General features: G+C 35.7%; 1 protein-coding gene across 5 annotated transcripts in view; it reads left to right on the forward strand.

The window, feature by feature from the left end:
- ZFR (zinc finger RNA binding protein) overlaps window positions 1-15777 on the forward strand; it is a 57506-nt gene that overhangs the window by 13812 nt on the left and 27917 nt on the right. For 3 of the 5 annotated variants that reach the window (XR_013975454.1, XM_080933755.1, XM_080933756.1), the window contains 5 exons: window positions 2327-2545; window positions 8684-8931; window positions 11835-12026; window positions 12470-12761; window positions 14987-15183. Coding sequence is in view for 4 of the 5 variants with exons in the window: in XM_080933755.1 (XP_080789881.1) it covers window positions 2327-2545; window positions 8684-8931; window positions 11835-12026; window positions 12470-12761; window positions 14987-15183 (1148 nt within the window). In the remaining variant the exon portion in view is untranslated. The remainder of the gene's footprint in view (window positions 1-2326; window positions 2546-8683; window positions 8932-11834; window positions 12027-12469; window positions 12762-14986; window positions 15184-15777) is intronic. The other 2 variants (XM_080933757.1, XM_080933758.1) reach the window with 1 other exon arrangement.

Raw genomic sequence — 15777 nt, forward strand, 5'->3', positions numbered from 1 at the left:
ATAATGCCATTGAGTCACAAAGAGAAATGATTAGGAGAAAAGTTGGTGTTCCTTTGTTCTGGAAGTGTATGCCGCTGGTGGTTTACAGCATAGGACTCCACTCTTGCTGTAGCAGACAGCCCTAGTAATCAGTGGGTACTTTTATGAACCCATATTTTTATCTGTAATGACAAGTGGTTCTGTTTCCAACCACTGATAATGGGCTTCCCTCCCCTAATTGGTAAAGCAGTTTGTTAAACAGCCCCCACAAACCTTTAGCTCAGTCCACTGTCCTAGTTAGAACATTGAGCCAGCAACATTCACTGAACATCCATAATGTTGGACGTGGTGCATATAATAGCTTAAATGCAGAAGGTTCTTTTACCTATGTAGAAGCCTCCATGTTTGTAGACTTTAAAGGATCGACTTGCTACATATATAGACTTAAGAAGTTGACCAAAAATTTTGTTTTAAGAACAAAACAGCAACAAGCAAAAACATTTTTTTAAAGATTTGTTTATTTATTATATGTAAGTACACTGTAGCTGTCTTCAGACACACCAGAAGAGGGCATCAGATCTCATTACAGATGGTTGTGAGCCACCATGTGGTTGCTGGGATTTGATTGAACTCAGGACCTCTGGACGAGCAGTCAATGCTCTTAGCCACTGAGCCATCTCTCCAGCCCAGCAAAACCATTTTTAAGGAGCTTTATTTCAAAGTTGAGGAGCTAGGAATATAGCACAGTTGAGAGAGTGTTTGTTCTGTATGCATGATGTCCTTTGTTCAATCCACAACACCAGATAAACTAGGCATGGTGGCACATGTCTGTAATCCCAATATCCGGTAGGAGGAAGCAAAAGGTTCAGAAGTTGAAGACTATCCTCAGCTACATAGCAGAATTGAGGCTCACTAAAATTGAGCAATACCTTATTTTGAAGGTGGATTAGAATCTTAGTTTTTTTGTTCTTTTTTTTTTAAAAAAAAAAAAAAGGTCAAACTGATTTTACTATTATGGGCAAAAACTAATAATTCCCCTCCATCTCTTTATATATAATCTACTTATACATGAAGTAGTTGCCCATATCTCTTTAGGGTCCCTGGTTTTTTGATTTTGCATCTCTTAAATTGAAAACAATTTTGAAGATGGGCAGATTCTAGCACTTGGGAAGCTGAATTGGGCGGCATGAGTTTGAGGCTAGACTGGATGATCTTGTAATAGTAAGACCCTATTTCAGAATGTATATATGTGTATGTATGTTTGTGTATGAGTGGTTGGTCTTTTTACATTCACTTTTCTGTTTATTTGTATACATAATAAACTTTAGTGAACTTTATGTTTATTCCAAGGCTCCTCTTTCGCTTAAGAGTGCTCAGTTATCTAAGAGTCAGAAGATCTTGACCAATGTAAAGTTTTGACATTAACTTTTTAACCATTTGGTTCTTGAATTTTGGGTTTTTCTGTAAAATGCTATTTTAGTCTATATTGTTTCCATTAGGTATAGATAAGTTTTAAAATATTTTAACTGAGCATTAGATAATAAGTCTTACTGTCTGGTATTTGGGCATTTCTCAGAAATAAAATCATTAATGTGATTAATAGTAATTTATCCTTGATTCATAAAATTTTTTTCATGTTTTATTTTGAATATTGTCAAAAACAAGTTTAATAAAACATGAATAGTAGCCATTTAAGAAAAGCTGACTGACTGCTCTTCCAGAGGGCCTGAGTTTAATCCCCAGCAACCATCTACCTTAAAATCTGATGCCCTCTTCTGGGTGTGTGTGTGTGTGTGTGTGTGTGTGTGTGTGTGTGTGTGTGTGTGTGTAATCTTTAAAAAAAAGAAAAAAAAAAGCTTTACTCAAATTATTTGAAGAACTTGATAAGTAACAGCACAGCTTTGAGTTGGAGTAAATTCACTAAGTCAGAAAAATACAATTGATGAGCAGGTTTCAGGATTAAACATTGACATTTTTAATTTTAACTAAATATGAGATGTAAATTTATCTCTTTGTTCTGTTTGCAACATTAAGCATTTTAGGTTCACTGATTGATTTAAGTATATACATATACACTTTGCACAAAAACAGTTACTTATAAATAATACTGCTGTTCTGCTTGTAATTGTAATGAACTGTCATACCAGAAATGTAGCAACATTTGGGAAAAGGTGGTAGATGAATTTACATGTTTATTCATATTCATAGTAAAAATCATATCATTGTTTGCTCAGAAAAAATTGCTAGCACTTCTGACAGCCATGGCTGTTAGTTCTGAGTATATGGTTACAATGATTTTCTGCACTGTACTTACCCTTTTCTTTTTCTCATGTCTTACTTGCCTTAGCTCCTAAAGCAGGTTATAGTCAAGGTGCAACACAGTATACTCAAGCCCAGCAAGCTCGACAAGTGACAGCCATAAAACCAGCCACACCGAGTCCAGCTACCACTACTTTCTCCATTTATCCTGTGTCCTCCACTGTACAACCAGTGGCAGCTGCGGCTACTGTGGTACCATCCTATACTCAGAGTGCTACTTACAGTACCACAGCAGTTACTTATTCTGGTAAGACTGGCAAGCTATATTCAGTTGGATAAACAAATTGTAAAGCATTGATTAGAAACTGTCCTAATTTTCTCTGGAATTATTTTACTTAAAGTAGCAGGTATTGAATTCATTGATTGTTGTTAATATAAATATTTGTATGTAATTTAGCAAAAGGTCCATACTATAAAAGGTGGTGGTAGTGGAAGCCCTTAGCAGAATATACTGCCTTTTGGGGTAATTTGAAAGCTAGTCATGTGTTCTGACCCAGTCTTTCAGTTGGAAAAGGTAACAATCTTCTGCAGGACCTTTTGTTTTCTAATAGTGAATTTGAAAACTCAAACACTTAAGCAAATATCATCCAATGATAGGGCATGCTTGTCTTAAATAACCACAACTTTAGATTTCTAAGGTAGTTAATATTGCGTAGATGAAAAGTGCATATGTGTTTTTGTGGGTTTGTGCTTCTTTATATGTATTGCTTGTATTCTTTAGTGCCTTATCATGTTCTTTGGAGGCTCTAAGGTGGCCTAGACAGTTTTAGTTCTTAAGTTTTGTTGCTTTACTTGTATCCTGAGTATCATAAGCCTAACTCATCTTAAAATCTTAAAAGGTACCTGTTTTTTTTTTTTTCCTCAGAGTTTTCTTATCCCTGACTTGAAGAACACAATGGAACTAGGCAAGGCAATAGTTTTGGGAAGAGCAGCCTGATTAGACTCTGTGTGTGTGTGTGTGTGTGTGTGTGTGTGTGTGTGTGTGTGTGCATGCTCGTGCGTCTTTGTCCTTTAATGTGGTTGCTGTCTTATCGTGGCAACGTGTGGAACCAGATTGGAATGAGGAAAAGGTCTTGATTGAGAAGTCTGGCTAACTTAGTGAATGGTGGAGGCCTGATTTTTAAAAAGTAGAGAGTAATTTTTTAATAAAGAGTAAAGACATGGTCCAGGATTTTCCGTATTTAGGAAATGAATCTTTTCATATTTTAAGATACTGATGTTTCTACTCAAATAGGACTTCTGGTTAAGTTTCTCTGCTTCTTTGGTTGATTAATTGCAGTTGTAGCCAGGATTATTACAGTAGAATATTATTGGATATCTTTTAAGTGTCTGTGTTATCATCAGTCATGACTTCTTTCTTGAATGAAATCTGGCACTTTGCTCTGAGTTCTTCAGAAAATATTTTCAAAGAATGAATATATATATTCATACATATATATGATGTATATATGTGTGTATATATATATATATATTCTTTTTACATAGCCACAGTTTCAAGAACTTTGAGGTTGCCTGACTATACTTTGATACTTTATATACTTTAATGACAACTTTAAAATACTTTTGGTGTTGGTATTTGTTTTTTGTTTTTTGTTTTTTTGTTTGTTTGTTTGTTTGTTTGTTTTTTTATAGAATAGGGTTTATTTGGGGCATGGGGAGGGAAACCAAGAGAGTGAGTGGGGGGAGGGGGGAGTAGAGGAATAAAGATGGGCCATGAGCATGTGGAAAGAGTGGGGAAGGGAATGAGGAGAGTGGGGGCAGGAAGACACGAGCAAGAAAGGAGCAAGAGCTTAAACGTTTTATTGGAGGAGTACATACACACGTGTGTGTACATGTTTGCGTGTGTATGCATGTATGTGTGTGTGCACATGCGTGTGTGCTTATGTGCATGTGCAAGTCAGAAGACAACTTGCAGGAGTTAGCTCTCCCCTTCTACAATGTGGACCATAGAAATTGAACTCAAGACTGTCAGATTTGGCTATAAACTCCACAACTCCCCAGCCCAAATGATAACTTTGCTTTCTTTCTTTTTTACTTGTTTATGGTTTTTTCAAGACTAGGTTCTTTGGCTGTCCTAGAACTCAGTAAGTAGACCAGGCGTATACATAGTGGGCCACAATTTTAATAAGAGGAAGTTCAACATGGGCATATCAAATATATACATTTCTGATTAAATTTGGTATTCTGTTTTACGATTTATAAAGCTTAAAATTAAAATGATTGAGATTAGACAGAGTGAGATCTTAGTAATTATACTTCTTTATGTAAAGAGCCTGTTTATTTCCTCCTAATGTAAACACTTTTTGAACTGTCGTCCAACAATCTGAATGGTTTGGTTTGAGACATGTTCTCAGTGTTCCTGATGACAGCATAGAATTTGAAATATAGCTTAGGTAGCCTTTATATTCACAGTGACCTTCCTGCCTTGTTTTAGTGCTGGCTGGGATTATAGGTATTCACCATCAAACCCAGTATTGATTGTTTTTTAAATTTTATTTATTTAATATATGACTGCTCTGCTGCTTATACATCTGCCTGCCTGAAGAGGGCCTCAGATCCCCCTATAGATGGTTGTGAACCACTATATGGTTGCTGGGAATTGAACTCTGGGCCTCTGGAAGCGCGGCCAGTGCCCTTAACCACTGAGCCATCTCACCATCCCCCTAGTATTGATTTATATTTCTTTGTTTTTAACATTTATTTATTTGGGTAAAGGGAGTGCACATGCAATGACATGTGTCAGTATTCCTTTCTTTGTATTTAGGTTCAGCCAGCCTTTTAAGTAAAGTAAAACTACTTTTGAGTGTTCTTTCTGTACAGTTGCATCAGGAGCATATAACAATGATGTCTTCATTTCTAATCCATGATAACATCATGCCTCTCAGGTATCTCCATTAATAAGATGACTTTTCTCCTACCTACTGCAGGTTGTCATAATTTTGTGTGTGTGTGTGTGTGTGTGTGTGTGTGTGTGTGTGTGTGATTTCTTAGGTGACTAATTGGAATATTTTTTTGTTTTTTTGTTTTTGTTCCTTAAGGATTCTACTACAAGGAGTCCCTTCCACTTCAGTACTGTAGATTCCTTTATTATACAGTGTATTGTAACCCATTTCCTTATGTCTCTTTGGGATATTATTTTCATGAATTTGACCAATAGAGTTCTTTTAACGTTCCCAAATTAGTCAATGTGCACTTTAAGATTTCTTTCCCTGGAGTCATACTTATGGTTTCTTATAAGTGTGCGTGTCATTTAAAAACTTTCAGTGTTTCATAGTACTTTATTCTATGGATAATGCTGTATTTTGGCACGAGTGTGAAGAGCATTTCTAATGTTTTTCTGCTGTTCTATAAATTTTTATATTTAGTGGGTGGAGAAAACAATGTACCTGTGTGGATGTCACAGGACAGCTTGTCCTGAGAGTTGTCAGCTTTGGGGCTAGAGAGATGCCTCAGTGGTTTTTAGAGTATTTTTTACTCTTGCAGAGGACCCAAATGGGGTTTCCAGCCATGTCAGGTTGATATATGCCTGTAACCTGGCTCCAAAGAAATCAACATTTGTGCTCTCCTCAGGCACTTGCACTAACATTGACATGCACGTGTCTCCCCTCCTACCCCTCCCCCAGCACACAGAGTATGGCATTTTATCACATGTACCGTGTGTAAGGACCCATCAGGGTAATATATGTACCTATTGCTTCAAACACCATTCCTTTGTGTTCAAATAATCAAATACCTCTCGGCTGTCTTAAAATATTTTCTCTGTAATTAACCATAATCATCCTGCTATACATATTAAACATTAGAAGATATCTTACCTATATCTGAAATGCTACACTGTATCCAATAAACACAGTTTTATATATTAGAATATTATACAGTAACAGTGTCAATCAAAAATAAAATTGATGAGCCAACATGATGGCTCAGTGATTAAAGATGCTTGCCACCAGGCTGTAAACTCAAAAAAAAAATATTTTTTAATTGTGTATATACATTTGTATCTGTTAGAGTAAGGGTAATAATACCTGTCTTTTGGATATCTTCTAAAACTTTACTGTATCTGGCACACTGCCTTCCATATGATAGACTGTCAGATTCAAATATACACTCAACCCAAAGGTGTTTGTGGTCAGCTAAGTTTTATTTTTGCTATTTTTGTGAGGCCTTGGATTCCAATATTAATTTTCAAAAGATAATTTTATATCGGAATTATGGTTTTAATTAATAATAATATGAAAGTATCTTTACTGGGTTTGTTTTTTTTTTTTTTTTTTAGTTTATCTTTTTTACATTTATTTATTTTCTAATGTTGCCAGGGCTGGCCTGAGCTCCAGGGCTCAAATGTTATCCTGCCTCAGTTAGTTTTTCAAGTAGCTGAGCCTCTGCGTGTATCACCATACCTGCCAGCTAACTTGATTTTAGTCAGCAGGTTTGGGGGCCAGTTCTGGTTCTGTTTATGTGCTCTTGCATCGGGTATGCACAGGTATACCCTTTTTATATGTGGAAGTCAGAACAGCATTTACAAGTTGGTTTTCTCTTCCCCCCATGAATTCTAGGGATTGAATCAGACATGAGCAGCAAATGCAAGCCTCTGAGCCTTATCATGGTTCTTTATAGTGAAATTTAAACTGCTGTTCTGCCTATAAATGTGAAAGCAGCATTTGTGCTTTTTTGGCTTGATTCGAGTTTTTTGTTGTTTTGGTTTGATAAGCAGAAGATGATATTAATAGGACTGCCTGAGCTGGAGAGATGGCTCAGTGGTTAAGATTACTGACTGCTCTTCAGAGTTCCGAGTTCAAATCCCAGCAACCACATGGTGGCTCACCATCATTTGTAATGAAATCTGATGCCCTCTTCTGGTGTGTGTGAGGACAGCTACAGTGTACTTATAATAAATAAATAAATCTTTTTTAAAAATAGGACTGATAAGTAAAATTTATTGAACTATAGAATTTTTCTTAAAACCAATCAATTATTCTCTTATCTGATTATGTGGTTATCACTGGTATATCTGAGTTTTTCTTTTTTCGGATATTCTACCACATTTTCTTAAAATGTCATTGTGTAATCTGATAATTTGACAAAAATTTAAAGAGACTTTTCTCAAAAAGTTGTCTGATTTCTTTATCTTTTTTAACTTTGTCAGTTTAGAGATTCTTATAAATCTGGTTACTCATATAACTTAGCTATCACCTTCCAATTCATCTTTTTTTAATTTTGTGTAGACATTTTTGAGTCAGTAGGTCAAGAGTCATTCAATTATTATAACCTAATTATTATAGATTAGCTTCTAAGAACAAAGTGCTATACATTTATACTCATTCTCTTCACCTACCCCAGTCCCCAGACTCTCTGTACTGAGGTTCCATCTGTTGTGCCATCTAGTGCTGAGCAGTAAATCCAGTCCCAGTTCTCTTCAGTTTTGGTTGTTTTGCCATTTTGGTCTTCTTTCACTTCTTGTCCACCCATTTTATAATGCTTAAGTAGTTAAAGGAGTCTGAATGGTAAATAGGCAGTGCACTGGATTTTAAGAAACTGGTAAGCTTGTTAGATTTTAAACATGCTCATATATAAACTAAACTTCAAACTTAAAATCTTTATTGAATATCAATGTTTATGTATGCCATTCGTTGGTATGATGTGTTTATTCACTATAGATTCCAAACAGTAAAAATTAACAGAATCCATACATTAAATCAGATAACCATGCTGCATTCATGTTTTGGAAGAACGAACACTGTTGATTCTTATTCTGTGTTCTTGTAATTTGTCCCGTTTTTGTTTTTTGTTTTTTTAAATTCTATTATGTTGCCTCCTAAACTTGCTTGCACATTTCTTGTTTTTACCATTTGTACAATTCATAAATTGGTCACTGGGACTTAAAAATCTCATTCTCATCTGTTATTCTCTTGATTTGTCAAATCTTATTTTTGGTTGTCGGCTTAACCTTTAATGGCTGAGCCATCTCTCTCTATCCTAAATCTTACTTTATGAAGTGCTTCTCAGTTTTTCCTACTTTACATTCTTCTTCAAGTCAGTGTTTTGTGAAATGTGCTCTGAGGATCAATAGGTTCTGTAACCATACAGTTGTCAAACACATTCCTTCAATTGAGCAGTAAGCATCTTTTAAGTGAAGGGCTCAGTCTTATACTTTTCTTATACACCTTTACAATACCTGATGTGTCAAGTAAATATTTAAATGACTTGGTTTAGAAGGCTGGTAAGTTTTGTGTGGGGAAGATTTCATGAGTTAAGATACATACATAATTGTAAATATGCACATATATCTACCTTTTGGCATTTATTGAATTTAAATTTATAATTGACATTTAACTTGTCCTTTTATAATCATATAACATAATCTTTGTTTCGTTTTATTTGTAAGGTACATCTTATTCAGGTTATGAAGCAGCCGTATACTCAGCTGCGTCTTCCTACTACCAACAGCAGCAGCAACAACAGAAGCAAGCAGCAGCAGCAGCTGCTGCTGCAGCAGCAACAGCTGCCTGGACAGGGACCACCTTTACTAAAAAAACACCATTCCAAAATAAACAACTGAAACCAAAACAGCCTCCCAAACCACCCCAGATTCATTATTGTGATGTTTGTAAGATCAGCTGTGCTGGACCACAGGTACTTATATTGTGTATTTACCATGAGTCTCAGTGGTTATTTTTATAATTGAGTAGGGTTGATGTTCTAACTCCTGTGCCTACAAAGCACATTCACATCTGTATATTCTACACTCAGCCACTCACCCATTGATCAAAAATATGCATGTGGAAAACTACATTGGTGTATAAAATACTTACACTTTTTTTCTATTACTTTCTAAACTATATAGTAAAACTTTTTAGGGTTTACAACAGTTATTATAAATAATCTATAGATTTTAATGTATGCAGGTGAAATAGATTATATGCAAATAATCTTGTTATTTTATTTAAAGAACTTGAGTATGCTTGGATTTTGGTCAACAATTTCCTGCAGACACCAAGAGATGGCTGTTTCTCACTAAACTTTTCTTTAAAAGTTGTGTTGAAACACAAAAGCAATAATCAGGAAAACAGAAAAAGTGGTTATAAATGTTTGAAAAATAAGGAAACTGAGCCCTCAACATTTTCTAGGGTGCCTCCTTTGCTTTTTATATAAAACTTTAAAAGATTTTTAAAATTCCAATTAATCTATAAATTTAATGGTTGTATTTCTAATGAGACTACTTTGTTCATGTTTCATAGAATGTAACTATCTAACTTTCTCCATAAGGGGACTGGGAACATTGGAAATTAGAGAGGTGTGAGGAAGATGACCTGCAGTGCTGGGGTGTAACTTAAGTCAGTAAAGGGCTTGCCTCTGTACTGAGCCATAGACTCAGACCCACAGCTACATAGTCAGACATGTAGCTGCTGCACGCCTGTAATCCCAGTACCGAGGTATAAATGTTCATGTTGTCCTTGGCTATATAGTCAGTTTTAGGCCAGCTTTGGTAAGAGGCCCTGTTTTCCTCTACTCACCTCAAAAAGATCCACCTATGAAAGATGTGAGTTCTTTATTATTTTTTTTTGTTGTCATGGTTCTACCAACTATACCTTAAAATGTGTAATTTTAAGCATGGGTCTGTTAAATGACTTCATCCCTTTCTAAACTTCACCTGTTTTGACAAGGAGAGTCCAAGTATAGGGATCACACGTGTAATCCCAACAACTTGCACAGCAAAAGTAGGAAGATTTCACAAAGTCAGCCTAGCTTGCAAAACAAGAACCTGTCTTCTTTTAAAAAAAATTTTTTTTAATTATATAAAAAGTTACATAAGCATTGGCTAGAGGGATGGCTCAGTGGTTAAGAGCACTTGATCTTACAAAGGATCTGGGGTGGGTTTTTAGCACTGTGCTGACTCACTTAATTATAGTTCCAGGGAATATGATGCCTCTTGCCTCTGAGGGTATCAGGCAGGAATGTTTTTTTGTTGTTGTTATGTGTTTGTTTTGTTTTCAAAGATTTTAGCATCTTGACATACAAAAAGCATTTTTGGAGAGAGTAGATCCAATTTGACTCTTCATGTATTTCTATGTTCTATTCTACCAGTATATGCCTTTTTGGAGACAGACAGACACAGAGTTCATTTTCCCTTCCCCACCTCTGAACTCACTGTGTAGACCAGGCTGGCCTCAAACTCACAGAGATCTGCCTGCCTCTCTTCCCAAGAGCTGGGATCAAAGGCATGGCTTAAATATGCTTTTTAGCTTATTGGATTAGTTTTGGTTTTATTACATGATTTTGCAGTATTTTTTTTTGACTTGGTGTTTTCTGAATTGTTGACACCTACTTAGTATTAAAATATATGTACTCATTGTCATTCTTAACTAGATTAAGTATCAAAATGCCTCCAGATTTTCAAAATTAAGTTTTATAGATAAAACTTTTTATAAAGAACTACTATCATGCAGTAGTTTTTTTCCCTAATAATATAGGTACAGTTTCAGAGTAATTTTATAATCAAACTTTTGTGCAATAACTATTATAAGTTATCATTTTCTGCCCAGTATTATGCACAAGCAATAAAAGATGTTCTTAAAACTACTTGCAGTTTATCTTATAGTCTTAACTGTTCATGAAAGTACTTTTGTAGTTAAAAGTTATTAGGTTGAAAATAAAGAAAACAGCTCATTAATAGTGTTTTGCAAACATACTTCTATAAATTTACTTTCCAGAAGTCATGTTTAAAAAATGTCTCATGTTGCCTGATCTTAGAATAGTAGTGTTCATTCAGAAGTCACAGATAATTAGATTCCAGGCACTCCCTGGATGGTCTCAGGAAAACCTTGCCTAAAAAGGCTGAGCTGACTCAAACAGAAACCAGGGTTGTGCTTGCCCTGTTTACTCTTCAGTGCACACACCTACTCACGAATATGTACCCATACATAGAATATTGAATAATTGTGTTCTTAGAAGGTTGGAGATGTAGCTCAATAGTAAAATGCATGTGTGGCTACCTAAATCCCTGAATTCAGTCCTTGGCACCAAATAGCAAAGTATTATTAAATAAACTATAGAGAATTACATATCATCCATTTAGAATCTCTCTTTAAGTGCTTTGAATATAGCAGTTCTCATCCATGCTCTCCTCATTCTCTCCCCCTTTTATTTTACTTATTTATTTGAGACAGTATATAATTCCAAAGCCTGGGACAGCCTTGAACTCAATGATTGTCTTCCTCAGCCTACTGAGCATTTATATTACAGGTCTGCACCACACATTTTATCAGATTCTTTTGTTTTGGGCATCTGTTTTGGTTTTTTGTTTGTTTTGTTTGCTTATTTCAAAACAGGGTCTCACCATGTAACTAGCTGGCCTGGAACTCACCGTGTAGACCAGGCTGTTTTCAAACTCAATGCAGTTCTGTTCTGCCTCCTGAGTACTAAGATTAAAGGCATGTGCCAGTCAGCTTATGATCCCATTTTTAAATGAGTGTTAGAGATCTGAAAATTGAATAGAATGTTATAGAAAGAAAATCTGTACTTTTTGTTCAAAACAGACTTATAAAGAGCACTTAGAAGGACAGAAACATAAAAAAAAGGAAGCCGCATTGAAAGCCTCTCAAAATACCAGCAGCAGCAACAACTCAACTCGTGGGACACAAAATCAGCTACGTTGCGAGCTCTGTGATGTGTCTTGTACAGGAGCAGATGCATATGCTGCCCACATTCGTGGTGCTAAGCATCAGAAAGTAGGTGTTTTGGTCCCCCCTCCCACCCACACACAGCCTTATGTCTACTCTACTTACTTTCACTTTTCAACAGGGGTTTGAAAAAAGTTGACTTCCATTTTTGAAACCTTTGAGTGTATTATAAACCTTGCTTAAATGTTAACATACATCAAGGTAACAACAATTAGTCATTGCTTAAAAGAGAAACACTAGAGACCTTTAAATTGAATTAAACCACTTGCTTTACAATTTGGGATTAATTCATTTGTCTTAACTACAAACTGATTTGCTTATAGACAAGTCCTTTCATCAATAAACACAGATATTAAAATGAGTTTTGTCTGTAATGAAAAAAATAGCAAAGAAAATTAAGTTTTGATTTTCATTTTATAGTCTTACTCAGAAAAACTTTTTAAAAAACAACACATTTGAGTTTCCTGACAGGTGTGCTTTTTGTTTTGTAGGTGGTTAAATTACACACAAAACTTGGTAAACCTATTCCTTCAACGGAACCAAATGTTGTTAGCCAAGCTACTTCTTCAACAGCTGTATCTGCTTCAAAACCAACTGCCTCTCCTTCAAGTATTGGAGCAAGCAATTGTACTCTGAACACGTCATCAATTGCAACTTCTTCAGTGAAAGGTCTTTCAACTACAGGAAACTCGTCTCTTAATAGTACATCCAACACTAAAGTATCAGCGGTACCTACCAATATGGCTGCCAAGAAAACATCTACACCCAAAATAAACTTTGTTGGCAAGTACTAAAGATTGATTCTTTGTGTTCCTCCTAACTCTGTCAGAGCGGTCTTTCTTCTCCATTGTGTTACTGGCTATTGAAGCTCAGAGTCTTATATATGCCAGGCAAACACTGTGCTACTAAGTGGCCTCTGTTCTCTGCTTCTGTACTTCTTGACAATCCACTGTCAGCTACCTTTTTCTGAAACCTATTAGAGCCAAGCATGTCTCAAACCTATAGTATCAGTACTTGGGAGGCTGAGTCAGAAAGATTGCCAAAAGTTTGAGACCAGCCTGCATTTGGTTCCAGGCCAGCATGAACTAATAAGAGAAATACTGTCTCAGAAACATAACCAAAGAAAAATAATCTCAGAAACATAACAAAAGAAAACAAAACAAATAAACAAAACACCCAGCCCCCGCCAGATCCACTGGTTAGTTTTGGTTTCATCCTATTGACTGCCTTAACTTAAACTTGATGTAATTGACTTAAACCCAAAATGAATCTTAGTTTCTAGCATGTATGTCCATCCATCCTTTGGTGGGGGGGATGCAGGGGGGCATCTTACCAGTTCTCTACCTATGTTTTTGTTAAACAGCATTATTCCTAAAATCATGGTTCTGTGTCTCATCTCTGTGTGCAACAGCATTCTTAACAGTTCATGCATTCTAATGTATGCAGCTATAAAAGTCTGACAAAATTAGAATCCCACCTGAGTTTGACAGTCATATTTTGGTTGCTTGCTGATCATCTAATAGATATTCCCTTCCTGTTGTGTCCCATTACAAGAATACTACAAAATATTCAAAAATGACTGATCTTTTTATTCCCTCCCCCCTTTAAGGGATAGCTTCACTAACGTTATCTCTTCCTTTTAGTTGCCTCCATATTGCTCTTTCCTTATCACCAATACAGGACTTTACCATATTCAGTCTCTTCAGCATAAACTCTGTGTCCTTGTTAGTGTGCCTTCTCTTAAAGTCTTATGTGGGATAAAGTCTAGTTATGACTCTGTCATATAAGCCTTTATAACTGACTTGTGCCTCCCTTCTTACCTTCATGTCAGCTCTACCTGGGGAGTAGCTGATGATAAATTACTTTCTTCAATTTACTACAGTCTTTAATTCCATGTTATTACACTCTTTTATGCATGCTGTACTTTCTGTTTAGACATTATTCTCTTGTATCTTGACTGTTCATTCTCAGTAGTCTTTTCTCAAATGATACACCCTTTGTGACGTCACTTCTACCAGATGAGGTGTAAAAAAGGCTTGTGACTCTTCTGCTTCATTCTTACAATATTCAGTTCCTACTTAGCACAGGATATTATAAATGCTTGTGTCTCCCTTTAAATTGTGAGCAGCTCAAACACAGTTACATTGTCTTAGAACTTAATACAATTTTGCTAAAGCTGTTATTTGACAATTTTCTACATTTGTATAATTGCCTTATTTCTATAGCTACTTGAAGTTTAGGCATAGATCATTGACAGTATGCTGTGCTCTTGAATAGTGTTAAATTTAATTGGTTAAAATGAAAGCAGTGATTTGTAGGGGGGGAGATTTTTGTTTTTTCAAATTTTGAAGTTAATCACACTTTCAATTTAGAATAACAACAAGTTGGAAAGACCAAGTGGGTAAAAGATACTTGCCAAGCCTGATGACTCAAGTTCCATTCCTGTTACCATGTGGTAGGAGAGGAAAACCTGACGTGTGTGGCTATGGCCAACACAGACGGGATCTGTAGCTCCATTGATGCTTGCTTAGCATGTATAAAGCCCTGAGTTCAATCCCCACCCAACATAAACTCCACTCTGTGACACCCATCTATAATTTGGGAGGTAGAGAACTGCCAGAATTTTCAGGCCAACCTGGCCTATGTAGTGAATACCTGATTAGGCTTACCTACAGCCTGATAATGCCTGTGTCAGAGATGAAAAGGGAAAAATATATATGCCTCTGTGGAGAGGTGGGGGTAGGTAAATACTATTTATTATTAGTCACAGTTTAGCGAGTTCAGTATCATAAACATGGATTATATTTAATCCCTTTTCTTGTTCCTTCTGTTTAGTTTGGAGTCCAAATGGTAGGCGAACCAAAATGGAATACCTATTCTGCATAAAGTTTAGCCAGAAGTAGTAAAGATAGATTTAAAATTTCATCTTAATGGGTTTATACATTTATAAATATACAGTGATAAAATTATACAGTGATAAAATTGCTATATTTTTTTCACTCTTCTAGGTGGAAATAAGCTACAGTCAACAGGAAATAAAGCTGAAGACTTAAAAGGAACTGACTGTGTTAAAAATACTCCTGCTGCTACTGCAGTGCAGATTCCAGAAGTAAAACAGGATGCAGTGTCAGAAGCAGTCACGCCTGCATCCCTTGCTGCTTTGCAGAGTGATGTACAGCCAGTGGGGCATGACTATGTTGAAGAGGTATTGATCTGAGTAATTGGTGCTCTGTGTCAAACAGTATCCAGTTATAGTTTAGATTTCAATTACTAATAAAGTTAAGTTGGATGTTCTAATTTATACCATTCATTTGGATTCCTGTTTTTCAGGTCAAGTAAGTACAATTAAGTAAAGGAACAAGAGAACATCCCAGAGACTTGAATAAATGGTTGCTGTTAACAGAAGGATCATATAGTAGTGCAGTGTAACACTACAGTTTAGTTTTACTCTATTGGAAGGCGTATATGCATTTCCAAGAACTGATACAGGTCTATAAAATTGGGTGTTTGACCAGCAAACTTGTAGTAATTAGATAAAATTGATTGATTGGATAAAATTGATTGAGTGGCATATTGATTATTTTTGGTAATTGACTTTCATAGTCTGTTTGTCTATCAAGAGATTACATTATATATTGAGGTCTTTGTTTATGGAGGTACACAGTAATATATAAATTAATATCTCTTAAAAAGGTAAGATTTGATTCAGACACCTTTATTTCTAATGACTTAGATTAGTATAGACAATTTGATTCAAATAGTATTAATAGCACAATTTGAACTTAATAGTAACATTTGA

The sequence above is a fragment of the Micromys minutus genome, assembly GCF_963924665.1.
Source record: "Micromys minutus genome assembly, chromosome: 20".
NCBI classification, from domain to species: domain Eukaryota; kingdom Metazoa; phylum Chordata; class Mammalia; order Rodentia; family Muridae; genus Micromys; species Micromys minutus.